At 45.4% G+C, this 15,221-nt stretch overlaps 4 protein-coding genes across 4 annotated transcripts; 3 read left to right on the forward strand and 1 right to left on the reverse strand.

The window, feature by feature from the left end:
- Positions 1-472: 472 nt before the first annotated feature.
- N7469_002341 (putative translation elongation factor eEF-3) lies at positions 473-3,739 on the forward strand (the record flags this gene model as incomplete). The annotated part of the gene is made up of 2 exons (XM_056641261.1): positions 473-3,587; positions 3,654-3,739. The coding sequence occupies 2 exons, from the start codon at positions 473-475 to the stop codon at positions 3,737-3,739; spliced, it is 3,201 nt and encodes a 1,066-aa protein (XP_056503755.1).
- A 4,670-nt stretch (positions 3,740-8,409) lies between these two features.
- N7469_002342 (alkene reductase) lies at positions 8,410-9,513 on the forward strand (the record flags this gene model as incomplete). The annotated part of the gene is made up of 1 exon (XM_056641262.1): positions 8,410-9,513. The coding sequence occupies one exon, from the start codon at positions 8,410-8,412 to the stop codon at positions 9,511-9,513; it is 1,104 nt and encodes a 367-aa protein (XP_056503756.1).
- A 2,823-nt stretch (positions 9,514-12,336) lies between these two features.
- On the forward strand, positions 12,337-13,440 carry N7469_002343 (alkene reductase; the record flags this gene model as incomplete). The annotated part of the gene is made up of 1 exon (XM_056641263.1): positions 12,337-13,440. One exon carries the CDS (start codon positions 12,337-12,339, stop codon positions 13,438-13,440), a length of 1,104 nt encoding a protein of 367 aa, XP_056503757.1.
- An 851-nt stretch (positions 13,441-14,291) lies between these two features.
- N7469_002344 (DJ-1/PfpI family protein) lies at positions 14,292-14,948 on the reverse strand (the record flags this gene model as incomplete). Its single annotated transcript, XM_056641264.1, has 1 exon — positions 14,292-14,948. One exon carries the CDS (start codon positions 14,946-14,948, stop codon positions 14,292-14,294), a length of 657 nt encoding a protein of 218 aa, XP_056503758.1.
- Positions 14,949-15,221: the final 273 nt, after the last annotated feature.

A 15,221-nucleotide genomic window follows, 5' to 3' on the forward strand; every position in this document is an offset into this window, starting at 1 on the left:
TATACTCTGTACTGTATACTTCAATCTGCATACAATTCTCTACTGTATACCCTGTACTTTACACAGTGAAATATCAACCAATCATCTTTCGCGGATTGAGCGCCACCACATAATTTTCTTATTCGACGCTAAACCTAATCCGGCCACTCCTAAAAAAATTTCCTCCACACACGCCGATAAATATTTGATTTCCCCCTCCTCTTCCTATCGCCCCTCCCTTCTCCTCCCCATCCTCCCTCTATCACTTTTTTTCGAGGTCTGATTCCTCTCTCTCTTTTTTTTGTCTGTTTCTTTTTTGGACAGATTAGACTTCGTTCGTCTTTTCGAGCGAATTTCCATTGCTGCGTCTTTGACAGCCAGACGCATTTCTTTGGGCTCTCCCCTGTGCTCATAAAAAAAAAAAGTGATACCCATAGAAAAAATCTCTTTCTTTATTTAATCCCCTTCTTCATCCGCCAAAATTTCCTCCAAAATGCCTGCCGCCGTCGCTTCCTCTCCCGCTGCCACCGGCAAGGAGGCCGCTCAGTCGGTTGCCGTCCTTGAGGACCTCTTCAAGAACCTCAACGTCTCAACTACCCCCGATGAGGCCAACGCCGCCGCTGGCAACCTCGCCACTCTCTTCAGCGGTCCTATCCCCGAGCAGACTCTGCCCGTCAAGGCCGTCGAGCTCTTCAAGAAGCAGCTCTCCAACAAGAAGGATGCTCTCGTCCGTGAGCGTGCCCTTCAGGGTATCCGTGCCATCGCTTCTCACCAGACCATCGCTCCTGGTGTTGAGCCTCACTTGGTGTCTCTCCTTGGCCCCGTCCTCGCTGCGGTTGGTGACAAGATGGTCCCCGTCAAGGAGGCCGCTCAGTCCGCCGCTGCTGCCATCGTTCAGGCTGTCAACCCCAACGCCGTCAAGGCTATTGTCCCTCCCGTCCTCGAGTCCCTGCAGAACGCCCAGAAGTGGCCCGAGAAGATGGCTGCTCTGACCTGCATTGACACTCTGGTTGAGTCTGCCCCCGCTCAGCTCTCCTTCCAGGTTCCCAGCCTCATCCCCGTTGTCTCTGAGGCTATGTGGGATACCAAGTCTGAGATCAAGAAGGCTGCCTACTCCACCATGGAGAAGGTTTGCGGTCTGATTGCCAACAAGGATATTGAGCGTTTCATTCCTGAGCTCATCAAGTGTATTGCCAAGCCCGAGAACGTCTCTGAGACTGTTCACTTGCTCGGTGCCACCACTTTCGTTTCCGATGTCACTGGCCCTACCCTTGCCATCATGGTTCCCCTGCTGGACCGTGGTCTCGTTGAGCGTGAGACTGCCATCAAGCGTAAGTCCGCTGTCATCGTCGACAACATGTGTAAGTTGGTCGAGGACCCCCAGATTGTCGCTCCTTTCTTGCCTAAGATGTTGCCGGCTCTGAACAAGAACCACGAGACCCTGGCCGACCCTGAGGCCCGTGAGAAGACCAAGCAGGCCCTGGACACCCTCACCCGTGTTGGTGATGTCAAGGATGGTAAGATCCCCGAGATCTCCACCGCTGGTGACATCTCTACCGTCTCCGCTATCCTCAAGGAGATCCTCGAGGCCAAGCACAAGTCTACCATCAAGTCCCACGAGGCTGTCATCGACTACGTTGCTGCCATCGCTGGTCAGCTCGTTGACGAGAAGGACTCTGACGCCACTACCTGGACTCAGAACGCCACTCCTTACATTATTGCCATCGTCGGCGAGGAGGATGCCAAGTCCATTGCTGAGACCCTCCGCAAGAAGGCTTCCCCCGAGGCTGCTGCCAACGACGACATCCCCTCTGACGAGGAGGAGGGTGTTGATCTGTGCAACTGCACCTTCTCCCTGGCCTATGGTGCCAAGATTCTGCTGAACCAGACTCACCTGCGTCTCAAGCGTGGTCAGCGTTACGGTCTGCTCGGTCCCAACGGTTCCGGTAAGACCACTCTCATGCGTGCTATCAACAACGAGCAGCTTGAGGGTTTCCCCAAGAAGGATGAGGTCAAGACCGTCTACGTCGAGCACGACCTGGATGCCGCCGATACCGAGCTGACTGTCATTGGCTGGACCTCCAAGAAGCTGGTTGAGGTTGGTCTGGACCTCCCTGAGGAGCAGATCCGTAACCAGCTGGTCAACGAGTTCGGCTTCCAGCCCGAGCAGCTTGACGGCCCCATCACTGCCCTCTCTGGTGGTTGGAAGATGAAGCTCGCTCTGTGCCGTGCTGTCTTCGAGAACCCCGACATTCTGCTTCTTGACGAGCCCACCAACCACTTGGACGTCAAGAACGTTGCCTGGTTGGAGGAGTACCTGAAGAACTCCCCCTGCACCTCCATCATGGTCTCTCACGACTCCCGCTTCCTGGACCACGTCATCCAGCACGTAATCCACTACGAGCGCTTCAAGCTCAAGCGTTACCGTGGTACCCTGTCGGACTTCGTCAAGCGTGTCCCCTCCGCTCGTTCCTACTACGAGCTGGGCGCCTCCGACATGGAGTTCAAGTTCCCCGAGCCCGGTTTCCTTGAGGGTGTCAAGACCAAGTCCAAGGCCATCATCCGTGTCAACAACATGTCCTTCCAGTACCCCGGTACCCCCAAGCCCCAGATTCGCGACATTACTTTCCAGGTTTCCCTGGGTTCCCGTATTGCCGTCATCGGTGCTAACGGTGCTGGAAAGTCTACCCTGGTCAACGTTCTGACTGGTGAGCTGATCCCCACCACTGGTGATGTCTACCAGCACGAGAACATCCGTATTGCCTACATTAAGCAACACGCTTTCGCTCACATCGATAACCACCTGAGCTCCACTCCCTCCGAGTACATCCAGTGGCGTTTCCAGACCGGTGAGGACCGTGAGACCATGGACCGTGCCAACAAGATCGTCACCGAGGAGGACGAGAAGGCCATGGACAAGATCTACAAGGTCGAGGGTACTCTGCGTCGTGTCGTCGGTATCCACTCTCGTCGCAAGTTCAAGAACACCTACGAGTACGAGATCTCTTGGGCTCTTGGTGACAACGTCGGCATGAAGTCCGAGAAGTGGACTCCCATGATGTCCAACGACAACACCTGGTTGCCCCGTTCCGAGATTATCGTCTCCCACTCCAAGCAGGTCGCCGAGGTTGATCAGAAGGAGGCTCTCGCCTCCGGTCAGTTCCGTCCTCTGGTCCGTAAGGAGATTGAGCAGCACTGCGCCAACTTCGGTCTGGACGCCGAGCTTGTCTCTCACTCCCGCATGCGCGGTCTGTCCGGTGGTCAGCGTGTCAAGGTCGTCCTTGCTGCCTGCTCTTGGCAACGTCCCCACGTCATCGTCCTGGATGAGCCTACTAACTACCTGGACCGTGACTCCCTGGGTGCTCTGTCCAAGGCCCTGAAGTCCTTCGAGGGTGGTGTTATCATCATCACTCACTCCCGTGAGTTCACTGAGAACCTGACCGAGGAAGTCTGGGCCGTCAACGACGGTCTGATGACTCCTTCCGGCCACAACTGGGTTCAGGGTCAGGGCTCTGGTCCCCGTCTCGATGCCAAGGGTGATGACGAGGAGGACAAGTTCGATGCCATGGGTAACAAGATCGTTGTCGAGAAGAAGAAGAAGCTTACTGGTATGTCATCTTACCCTCCCCCCCCCTTTCCTCCAATGCTGTACAATTTATACTAACTATTTCCAGGCTCTGAGCTCCGTAAGAAGAAGAAGGAGCGTGCTGCTCGCCGCAAGAAGGGTGAGGAGGTCTTCTCTGATGAGGATGATTTCTAAATCATCTAATCAAGAAGGGAAATTGGCTCATGGTGTTTATGACATGTTGATGAATTTCTTAACTCGCCGAGACAAAAATATATTTCAGGCTGTTTATATATAATCTTTCCTCGCGTAGTTTATACCCATAGCTGTCTCTTAAGTTGTAGGGTATATCGTGTCCTCGTAGAAGATACCATTGTAGGTATAAACTATCATTTACGATTCTCTTTTCCTTTCTGAATTCGTTTACTTTAGATTCTATTCAGGGATAAGTTTCTTCGATTAGTCTGAAATTTTATATACCTCTGGATGATGGCTTTAGATTCATATCAAGATTGTCATTTTCCTTTTGATATCTTTTCCTTGGGTCTTGGCTTTCAGTTGAATGTGAGCAATATCAGTATTTGAATGGTTTTTGCTTCTACTTTTACTTCTCCTTTGCCTCTGTCTATGTGAAATGGACGAGAATGACCCATTACAGGACATACTTCGCATTCCTAAACCGACTTGAGACATGTTTTATATCGGTGCGAAAATCGTGTGGTATTGGGACCTAACTCATCGGGAAAATCAGGACAACACAGTTTTCGGAATATAGAACGAGCGATACATATACTCGTGAGAGTCTACTAAAGCTTACACGGGCTATTCCAGCAATGTATGGGCTCAACTCAGACTGGGAATAACTTCCATTGCTATCTAATTTGAATAGCATTGTCTCTACTCTCTGTCTTTTAAGCTACCAATTTTTACGCCGAGTTCTACTTGATTCCGTTTCTAGATTGATTGATCGTGATTTTTCGAGCTGAGTTATAAGATGTTTGAATTTTCGAACTCAAATTGACATTTGCAAGTCATTTTCTTCGTTGATTTTATCTCTCCTTTGTGAATTGTTTTAAGCACTACGCAGATCCAATTGGCCTTGAAGACACTTCATCTCGTGACCAGCATGAATATTTAAGCAGTGGAAAAAATCATGAATCTATCTATTATACCCCATGATGGGAATGGGGGATGAATCTTGCTCTTTCGTAATTCTGGAAGGATATCTTTTTTGGGGTCCAACGCCATCATATATCTCTACCAAAACAGCTCTAGATACGAGAATGACTCTTGAGGCCCTTTTATCTATACCATCTAGTAGATTTTCTGGAGAAATGAGAGTCTCTTGTATTTATTAAATTGTCAGATTATGGACATAGTGAGAATCAATTCGGCTGTATGATATCCATCAAATTTTGGAAGTCCGCCTTGTGAGGAGGTATCTTAATGTTTGTCAATACTGGTATTTTGACCTGTTTTCACTTTGATAGACATACTGCTTTCTAATTCTTTCTGCTTCTACCATCGTCCCCATGACTCTGATATCCTACAGAGGGATGGCAGAAAGAACGCTAGGAACTTATACTGTAGTAATGTATGGCCGCGATATTCTTTTGCGTAAATGTGCCACTGATAATGTGTGGTACATATTGACTTTCGAAAGTGTGCTCCTAGCCATTTAGCCCTACTTCAGCCACAGTCTAATATCACGGAAGATCACAGGATCTTAAGAACTGAGTTTGCCCATACGCAAATAATTTCATGATAGCACCTGGTCTACAGTTCCTCAAATTCATTCAGAATATAGTCCTAATCCAGTCGTTACTCAGTACATACGACCATAGGGTGTGGAGAACAGGGCTTCCCGTCCGCTCAGCCGTACTTAAGCCACACGCCGGCAGGTTAGTAGTATGGTGGGTGACCACATGCGAATCCCTGCTGTTGTATGTTTTTGTTTTTGTTCAGTCTTTTTTTGTTTTTGATATTCGTTATGTTTAGTGCCCTTGCCGCTTTACCCTAAGGTCTGTTCCGTCCTTCCCCTGAACGCCCTGAAGACCCCTGCATGGATGATCTTAAACCTGCCGTGCTTTTTGTCACCTCCCATATCTCTACCATATTGCTTTTCTCCAGTCTACAGCTGACATTTGGACTAAATATATTATTACCATCACGATTGCATGGTCTGGTTAGACTAACTTATATCAAAAGATACAGTGAAGCTTTTGGAGACACCAGATAAATGGATAGCAAAATTAGACCTGGGCATGAGCATGCTCAACCCGCTCAAAAGTGGAGACTATTTTGCATTATTTTATGCCAGTAATTTTGTTTGTAATGTAATTAATCTGTTAACTATGGTCAATTACCAAAATCACAGCGCTGACTACAGCAGTGGCTAACGATCTAGATTACAGATTTAGCAATAGATATAATTGGAATTCATTTTACTTGGCCTAATTCAATATAAATTCAATTTAATTACTACTGTCTATAATACCACTGCATTACTGCCAAGCTTTTGCATAATAATGCAATTTTGCCAAGAACAATTGATTGTTAGTTTGCGGCTATTTCATCTGATACCAACTATTATTTAGAAGAGACTCAATCAACAATTGACACTGCTTTGATTTGATACAGTAGTTGTTACTATAACACTTGAATATAAACAGTACTACAAGAGAAATCAATATATATATATATATATATATATTTGTCGATATTAGTAATGACTGACAATCTTGAAATAAAATCAGATATATTTAGTTATTAAATCCAGCTAACTCTTTGTTTTGAAGATAACTGGGGTGAGCGATCGATTATAATATTTGATTATAAACAATTATCTGTCTTAGTATTTGGTCAGGATTATGTCCCAGATAATAAGAGATTGTAACGAGATAGAGCTAAATTTTGAATTTGGCCTGGATTATCAATATCAGAGCAGTTAGCCAGCGAGCCGAGATAGTTTGAGATCTCGAAAGCAGGAAACATAATGTGTTATTGAGTTTAGAGATATATTTTGGAATGAATCTATTCAGCTAATAGAAATAGAAAAAGTATTAGCAAAAAAGATTGATTAAAAACACAAATATACTGACATATCCAAAATTTCAAGGTCCACATTGGCGCACTTTCCGTATTTGTGTTTTTATGGAAATTGGTCTATCAGACTTCATATCTCTTATCCACAGAATCAAAACGTTTGGATTTTCAGAAATGTTGAAACATTTTGATATGGCTCATTATCTAGAAAAGAGATTCTTATTAATATTGGCCGCGCTTTTCTATACTATCAGTCAGTATTGAACCAATTACTGAAATCCTAATAAAGTGGCTAATAAAGATAGTTTCGATTTCCTGAATCATTGAGATCTGATAGATTTGATATAATTAGAAGTTCTCATCAAATCTTTCATATACTTGTCATACTTGCCACAATAGTATAACTGATTGGTATTCTGTGCATATTTGACTATAACTATCATCATCGAATATATTAACTTTTATAAGACTACTCTGTTGTTGTACTTGTTTGATAACAAATTGATTGAATCAATGTGTGCACAGATATAGTGCCACCCAGATACCCAGATACTAGCAGTGGCGGATTCTGTTTCACTTCTAGACTAATAAAAACCTCGGGATTGATATAACACTGTATTGAAATCGAATGGTCATCCCTATGACTAACTCAAGAAAAAGTATCCTAATCATGCATGGAAATTGTTCCAACCCCAAACGGTCAGTAGAGATATAGATACCATCTCATGAAGCTTGAATCTGTGTTGCCGAAATGCCCGAAGGTGCAGTACAATCTCGTATCATGCCGTATATCTTGCTGTCATTATATTGGACACCTCCCACACCATATCGTCATTTTCCGAGCCCGAAGGATTCGCAGTATTATATCTATTAATACTTGCTACATACAGTGGCTTGATTGAAGGTTTAACAGTTACCCCATATGCGAAACCAGTGTGTCATTCATCTACCATGCCGAGAAAACTACTAGTGTAGTGGGGAGTATCGGCCTGCCCACCAGTATAGGGATTATGTAAGGAAGTTGGCCTAATTTGGAAGGGAGCTTATATACATTCATTTAGATAGCATCTTTAGCAACACACAGAGATCAATTACACGAGTTCCAGCCTATTCGAGAGAGTACTAGCAGATAGCTCTTGTTGGGGTGTTGTTTACCCTCATCCTTCTGCCCATTCGACCTGCACGTACTGACCGTGCTGCCTCGAGCATCCTATCCCGTTTCACTAGTAATAAGTAATTCATTGAAAAGCCAGAATCAGGCAAATTGCTTAGAAAGGACGTACTACGCGACGGGAGGAGGGGATGTAAGAAGCTTAAAATATTTAAGAACAGGCGCGTTGCCAATTCTTGGAGAGATACATCATAGGATCCAAGCGTAAAACCTAACTATTATATCCAAGTAGTGATTCACAGGAGGGGAACAATACGTGTTTACCTACTAAGTGTGCGAAAGAAATTAATGGAACTGCTCAGACAGAGACGTTATCACAAAACTTCATAATTGGGTAGAATAAAATGTTTGCTGGTAAAATACAAGACTCGTCCGTGGTTCCCGTGTTTAAGAGAGACGATTGTGGGTCTATTAGAATGGCCCCCCCACCCAAACAGAGAGCTAATTATTACGCTTTCGGCGATCTTTCATCAATGCTTTTGACATCATCACTCCTAATCGAATCCATAGCAGTATTCCTCGCCTTTGAATGATTGAAAGTAATTCTTACTAAAAGGACCTTTCTTTCCTTCTTGTATTCCAATCTCTGACATCTGTTCTTCACAATCAACAATTCTGGTTAATATTTCTCCGTTCAATATACGCTACCATGTCGAAGCTTTTTGAACCTCTCACCATCGTGCAAAAACCATTAAAGCACCGCATCGTCATGGCACCGCTAACCCGCTTCCGCGCAAGTGATGACCATGTCCAACTCCCCATGACCTTAGAATACTATTCTCAGCGCGCTTCTGTCCCAGGAACTTTACTTATCACAGAGGCCACAATTGTCTCACCTGATCACGGCGGTGTTCCAAATGCCCCCGGCATATGGAATGATGCTCAGATTGAAGCTTGGAAAAAAGTTGTGGATGCCGTACATGCGAAAGGGTGTTTCATAAATTGTCAGCTCTGGGCACCCGGCCGGGCAGCTGATAAAACCACACTTCTTAAAGACACCGGACATGGCCTCCTATCGTCAAGCGCGGTCTCCTTGACAGACTGTGCCTGTCAGCCTACACCAATGTCTGAGAGCCAGATCCAGGATGCTGTTGAAGATTTCGCGCAAGCCGCGCGCAATGCTATAAAAGCTGGATTCGATGGAGTTGAGATTCACGGGGCAAACGGCTACCTGCTTGATCAGTTCCTTCAGGATACCTGCAACCAAAGAGAGGATGCCTATGGTGGGAGCATAGAGAACCGTGCGCGATTCCCTTTGGCTGTTGCAGAGGAGGTCGCACGAACCGTTGGGCCAGAGAAAGTTGGGTACAGAATTAGTCCCTGGAGCTCGTTCCAAGGAATGAGGATGGCGCATCCAATTCCCCAGTTTTCGTATCTTGTTGAGAAGCTCAAAAATTTACACTTGGGATATCTCCATATCATTGAATCGCGGGTGAACAACAACGTTGATATTGAGAAGACGGAGGGAATCGAGTTCGCTTTAGATATCTGGGGGAAAACTTCTCCTGTGTTGGTCGCTGGTGGATTTACGCCCAAGTCTGCGAAGTATGCAATCGACAGTGAGTATCCAAACAACGACATCGCAATTGTCTTTGGAAGATCTTTCCTTGCCAACCCAGATCTGCCTTTCCGGGTCCAACACGATATCAACCTGACAAAATACGATCGATCGTCGTTTTATACACCGAAACAAACTCATGGGTATACTGATTACCCGTTCAGCGAAGAGTTTCTAGCATCTGTGTCAGGATAAGGCTTGGTGCTGGTGACATATTGGCATTTTCTGATTGTTTTATTGAAATTGGGCTTGGGCTTGCCATTTACTTTATATGCAAAATCGGAATAGATTTTTACTTCCAAGTCGGCGAGGTCTAGTATCCCCAGAGCAAAGTAAGTCGTAGCAGAATTCAGACTAGCAGTAACTAGGCAGTGCCCAATGATATCCCATGTCAAAATAATTCAAGTAATATAATAAAATAAGTACAATTTAAGCGTCTGGACTGTACAATGGCAAATCACATGCGCTTGACAAATCAAGTCTCCGCATTAAGCAGAGCCACTGATGCGCCACCGCCATCTCCAACTTAACCACACTACTCCAACTTCAACACTTTCACCACTGGTTTTTCCATTGGTAAGAGCTATTGCAATGGCGAGAAACACGGAAAATGGGTCAGTCCATAGCGAAATTCCGTTGAACAAGCGACGAAAGGTAGTTGGTCGTGACGGCAATGCACGGCATGCGTGTTCTCACTGAGGGCGCAAGTTTAAATGGACGGAACATCTGAAACGGCATATACGAACGCGTAAGGCTCTCAAAAGACATTATACTCCAGGCGACTAATAACATGAATTATCATATACAAAGGAGAAGCCATTTCCATGCTATTGTGGATCTTCATTCTCAAGACGGGATTTACTAAAGAGATATCAGAGGTTGGCTGAACACGAGGTTGCCAAATCGTCGCTGAATCATACAACCCCCGGGGTGGACACTGTAGAAATTGTACAGCAAAAGCAAAGTGAAAGTGCCAACGTGGTAGACCTTGCTGCCGGTGTGTCTCTGTCTGGACTCGGCGTCGACCCCCGGCTTAGCCCGGCGACTCAGCCATGGATGGGTACAGTTTTCTGCCGAATCGGCGGCGACGGGTGAAAACCAGCAGAATGCCTTCCAGTAAATGAGGCTAGCTGAGCTTGCAGCCACAATGGCTATTAGTCCGCTGAGCGGTAGGTTCTCAATATTACAAGCGTGACTTGTTTCTAATATCTTAGCAGATAGTGAGAACAGGGTTCTACAACCCGTGAAGTGCATTGTTGAAGAGGCTTACTCTGTGGTTGATTTCAACGAGGAATCAGCTGAGTCAACACATCACACCAATTTCCATGACCCGTTGAACCTGTGCGGTGTTGCATCTCTGGGATCACTTCTTCAAAAAGTAATACTCAGTGGCCATGCATCAACATTCTTGGTCTGAGCTTGGAGAAATATCGTGAGATGCTTATTCAAGACAAGCAGACCGCGGTGTGATAAATTCAAGTTCCAAGAACCACAGTCAATCCTTAGGCCTCGGGGGACAACAGAGGTGAGGTTTCCATAGCCCCCCCTTCGGGACAGACTCTTCACAGAGAATAGCACTGCGGTGATCACCCAGCAAACTCGAGGAACAATTCGCATAGCAGGCGGTGAAGATCCTAGGAGTGCCGAGCGTGAGCGAATGACTTGCCAAATCTGCTTGTTACTGTGACTGCGACTGCTACCTAAGTACGCGTTTTTCATGCTCATACATGACTACAACGTAATGGAAAATAAATCCTATGGCCTGCGGCGTCTTGAGAGGTATGATCATCGAACAACTGAAGTGAAAAGGTAGAATCTGGAGGTCGTTTTTAAACCTGCTGCTTTCTGTCATTCAAGTTGAGAAGCTATGCGAGCCCGAAAGAGGATTGAATAATGTCTTCCTCGCCCAGGTGGTAACCCATAATGGTATTTAGCGGACTACCTTGGAACCAAATTCAACTTGAAGGCCAAACTAGTGTAGGAATATTACGATGTATATTCATTGCGAGTGATAAAGTTTGGAGCAACAAAGCGCTGGGAGCGAGAAGGATCAACCATCGATAATGACAGCATTACTAGTAGGGCCCCGGGTCAATTGGATGTTCCACATACACTCACATTTGAAATTGGCTTCTATGTTTTACACGGAAAAATTGTTTCTAGAACTACAACCTTATATAGCAATCAAAACATTTATTGTATATTCAGGGGCTATTTCGCCAAAATTACGTCGTATCTAGGTACTACTATGGTACTCTCAGAGTCCCTACACATCACAACACAAATTGTAAGCTAGTGACGTACTCTTAGATACTGATATTGGCTAAGGTACTTCAGGAATTATGGATATCATATTCCGGCTAGATATCTAAGTAGTAAGCTCTACCCAACATATGGTAAATGAACAAACCAGATATGCAGAGTGATGAGCTAATTGCAACTTGAGCTTGAAGAAAAACTGTCATCAACAAGAACTGCTCGTTACCGGTTGGTTATACACTCACCAGCCGTGCTTACGAATTTCGGCCCACTATGGATGAAATATTTTGTAGACGCTGTTTGGCTGTTTAACAAAGAATATTAGTGTATTAGTGTTTCTATTATCTGTTAAACTTTTGTTCTAGACTTTGTAAGATATTTTGTAAGATTCCGGAACTGCCAACACTGAGTCGTTACAATTGCTCGAGTTGGGGTAGCTGAGTCAGCCACCTGCTCAAAAGTCGCCGTTGGAGGCATCGTTGGGGTCACGCCCCCTTCACGTTGGAGCTAGTAGTTGTGGACCTATACCACTGTAGTATCTCGAATCGTTCGAATCGTAACGAAACAATCTTCAGGTGATTTCAAATCTACATTACCCAAGTATGCTTCAATTATTAATAGAACGGGGGCTCAAAGGTATAAATAGGGGTGATATGGTAGTTTCAAGTTGAGGCAGGCTAATGAATTTCGCATCACTCCGAACCTGTTGTCTAACTACTCTTTTTACCTTGGAGCCCTCAATATACATTACCGTTGACCATGCCATCCAAGATTTTCCAGCCTATTCGCTTGGGCAAGTTGGAGCTACAGCATCGAGTAGTGATGGCACCACTTACGCGACTACGTGCTGATTCTAATCATGTGCAACTTCCCATGGCGACTTCATATTACGAGCAACGTGCATCCGTTCCAGGAACTCTGATTATTTCAGAGGCAACTCAGATCTCTGCAGCCCAGGGAGGTCTTCCAAACGGCCCTGGCATATGGAATGAATCCCAAATCGCAAGCTGGAGAGAAATCACCAATGCTGTGCACTCGAAAGGGAGCTATATCTTTCTTCAGTTGATCGCACTTGGAAGAACCGCTGATGTAGCCACCTTAACCAAAGAGGGTAGCTTTGAGTTGTTGGCACCTAGCCCAATTCCGATGGAGCAGGATGGCCCCGTTCCAAAAGCATTGAGTGAGGATCAGATTGATGGCATTATCCGCAACTTTACTATTGCAGCTAAGAATGCTATTGCTGCGGGATTTGACGGTGTCGAGGTGCATGGAGCAAACGGGTATTTGGTTGACCAGTTTACCCAAGATGTGTCGAACAAGCGGACCGATCGCTGGGGTGGAAACGTTGAAAATCGTGCAAGATTCGGAATCGAGGTAGCCAAGGCGCTAGTTCATGCCGTAGGAGCGGATCGAGTTGGCTTCCGTGTCAGTCCCTGGAATACGTGGCAGGGAATGAAGATGGCCAACCCCGTGCCCCAGTTCACCTATCTAGTGGAAAAATTGAGAGATCTCAAGCTTGCCTATCTCCACGTCATTGAGTCTCGTGTCATCAACAATATTGACTGCGAAAAGACCCAGGGAATTGAATTCCTACTTGAGACCTGGGGCAAGACCTCGCCGGTTATTGTGGCTGGTGGTTTCAACCCTGACAACACTAGACATGCGATCGATGAGGAATACAAGAATAATGATGTTGTCGTCGCTTTTGGTCGTCACTTCCTTGCTAATCCGGATCTACCATTTCGCCTGAAAAATGGCATTCCCCTCAACAAGTACGATCGATCAACATTTTACGCACCTGAGCAACCGAATGGCTACCACGACTACGCGTTCAGTCCCATGTTTCTAGGTTTTCAGCATTAACTGGATAATGTCAGAGCCGCGTGTTGACCAGGGTATTTGGTTGCCACACAATATGTATCCACCATCTCTAGCACGAAACAAATAGTGTAAACTTTGTACTAGAATGTGCTTTAGAATGCAAAGATGGTGAATGGAGTGGAATCAAAAATTTCTAAAAGTAAATATGAACCTTCAAGTTGCTCTTAGGCCAACTTTTAATTGTGTACCTGCAAACCATGTTCGTATACAATCCCACGTATTGCACTACACTACCTGGGTAGTGTAACTATGCACCTAGGTATGGAGAAGCAGCAGACATATCAGTAGCTGACCATGTGACTAGGGTTCGGAACAGTGTCCCTCTATTCCCCAATATGGAAGCCAATAACAGGCGCCACTATAGTGCCTGAATATACATAGTAAATGATACCTGATTTTGTACTTGTTGTATGGGCATGAAGCTCGGAAGGCTAGGGCAACTGGAAGACTCAAATGCAGACTATGTAAACCCGTGGCCGTCGGCAAACTGCCAACTTACTCTCTTCCATCCACTGCATTTTTTTACCTACCACCGAGGAGGGATGGAGGTGCAAGGCGGAAGGTTCAGTACCAGTTGATTCTTCATCTTTTGAGATCTTTACTATAGTACCCAATTGTTGAATATATAGATAGCCAGTCTATTATCACCTGTTTTAGGTCTTAATAGATGGAAGTGAACATCATTAGACTCTTTCGATGAGAGGAGAACACGGTCTGGGTACACAATTTCAATTACATAATAGGAGATAATGACATTGGAAATGCATCTTTTTGTCTATATAAAAGATAATCTGATATTAACAAAAGATTATAATCCCCGGTATACCAAGACTTTACAATCCATGCAAACAGGCAAATGGATCAGAACTTGCACTCTCATGCCGACAATACTCTATCTCATTCGCAATATCTTGAGCTTTCTCTTTTCCAAACACCTTCTCAATCCACGCCAGGGTGGCATCAATACCCGCGCTTACCCCGGAAGAAGTCCATATGTTTCCATCCGTGACCCATCTCGCCTGCGAGACCCAATGAACCTGAGGTCCCAATGATATAATTGTCTTCAAGACCTTCTTGTTACTGGTTGCACGTTTACCATCCAACACTCCAGCTTGAGCGGCTAATCCGGAGCCAGTACAAACAGTGATCAGATACTTCAATTGTGGATAGACCCTTTGAATGAAGGAGATAATATCTTGAAGAATTGGACTGGATCCCATTGTTCCCAAGCCTCCTGGAATCAGAAGGACGTCGAGAGGCGGTGCTGTGCCAAATGTGTGGGTAGGCATGATGCGTTGACCGATTGCGCCTGGCAAGGCGGAAGGTTCGGTCGTCACTGGATCAAGTGACGATGCTAGCAGAGATAGAGAGATATTTTCCGACCATGAGAGAACGTTAATGCAGTCTAGAGGACCGAATGCATCGAGAGCTTGGAAACCCGGAAATAAGACAACTCCAAAATGGAGGGTAGGTGTAACAGATCCTGCCATGGTGGATGTGGTTTCGTCTGCAAATTATAATTTACTACAGTAATAATAGTAGAATTTATTGTATCGATAAAGATAAAATTATTGTCTGTGATAATTGTCCTGAAGCCCCTGCACCATTGACGTGGCCTTCGGCTAAACCTGTCGGCGTGTGGTCTAAATGCGGCCAGCAGTTGGGTGGCATCGTCAGTGTGAGTGTTGAAATATCCCGGTGCTGAGGTGACAATGAGGCTGCGATCACGTGTATACATAAATACCTGCTCACCAGCCTATTGT

The sequence above is a fragment of the Penicillium citrinum genome, assembly GCF_028827155.1.
Source record: "Penicillium citrinum strain IBT 23319 chromosome Unknown utg000002l:1.0-3833315.0:1.0-3834789.0, whole genome shotgun sequence".
NCBI lineage: Eukaryota > Fungi > Ascomycota > Eurotiomycetes > Eurotiales > Aspergillaceae > Penicillium > Penicillium citrinum.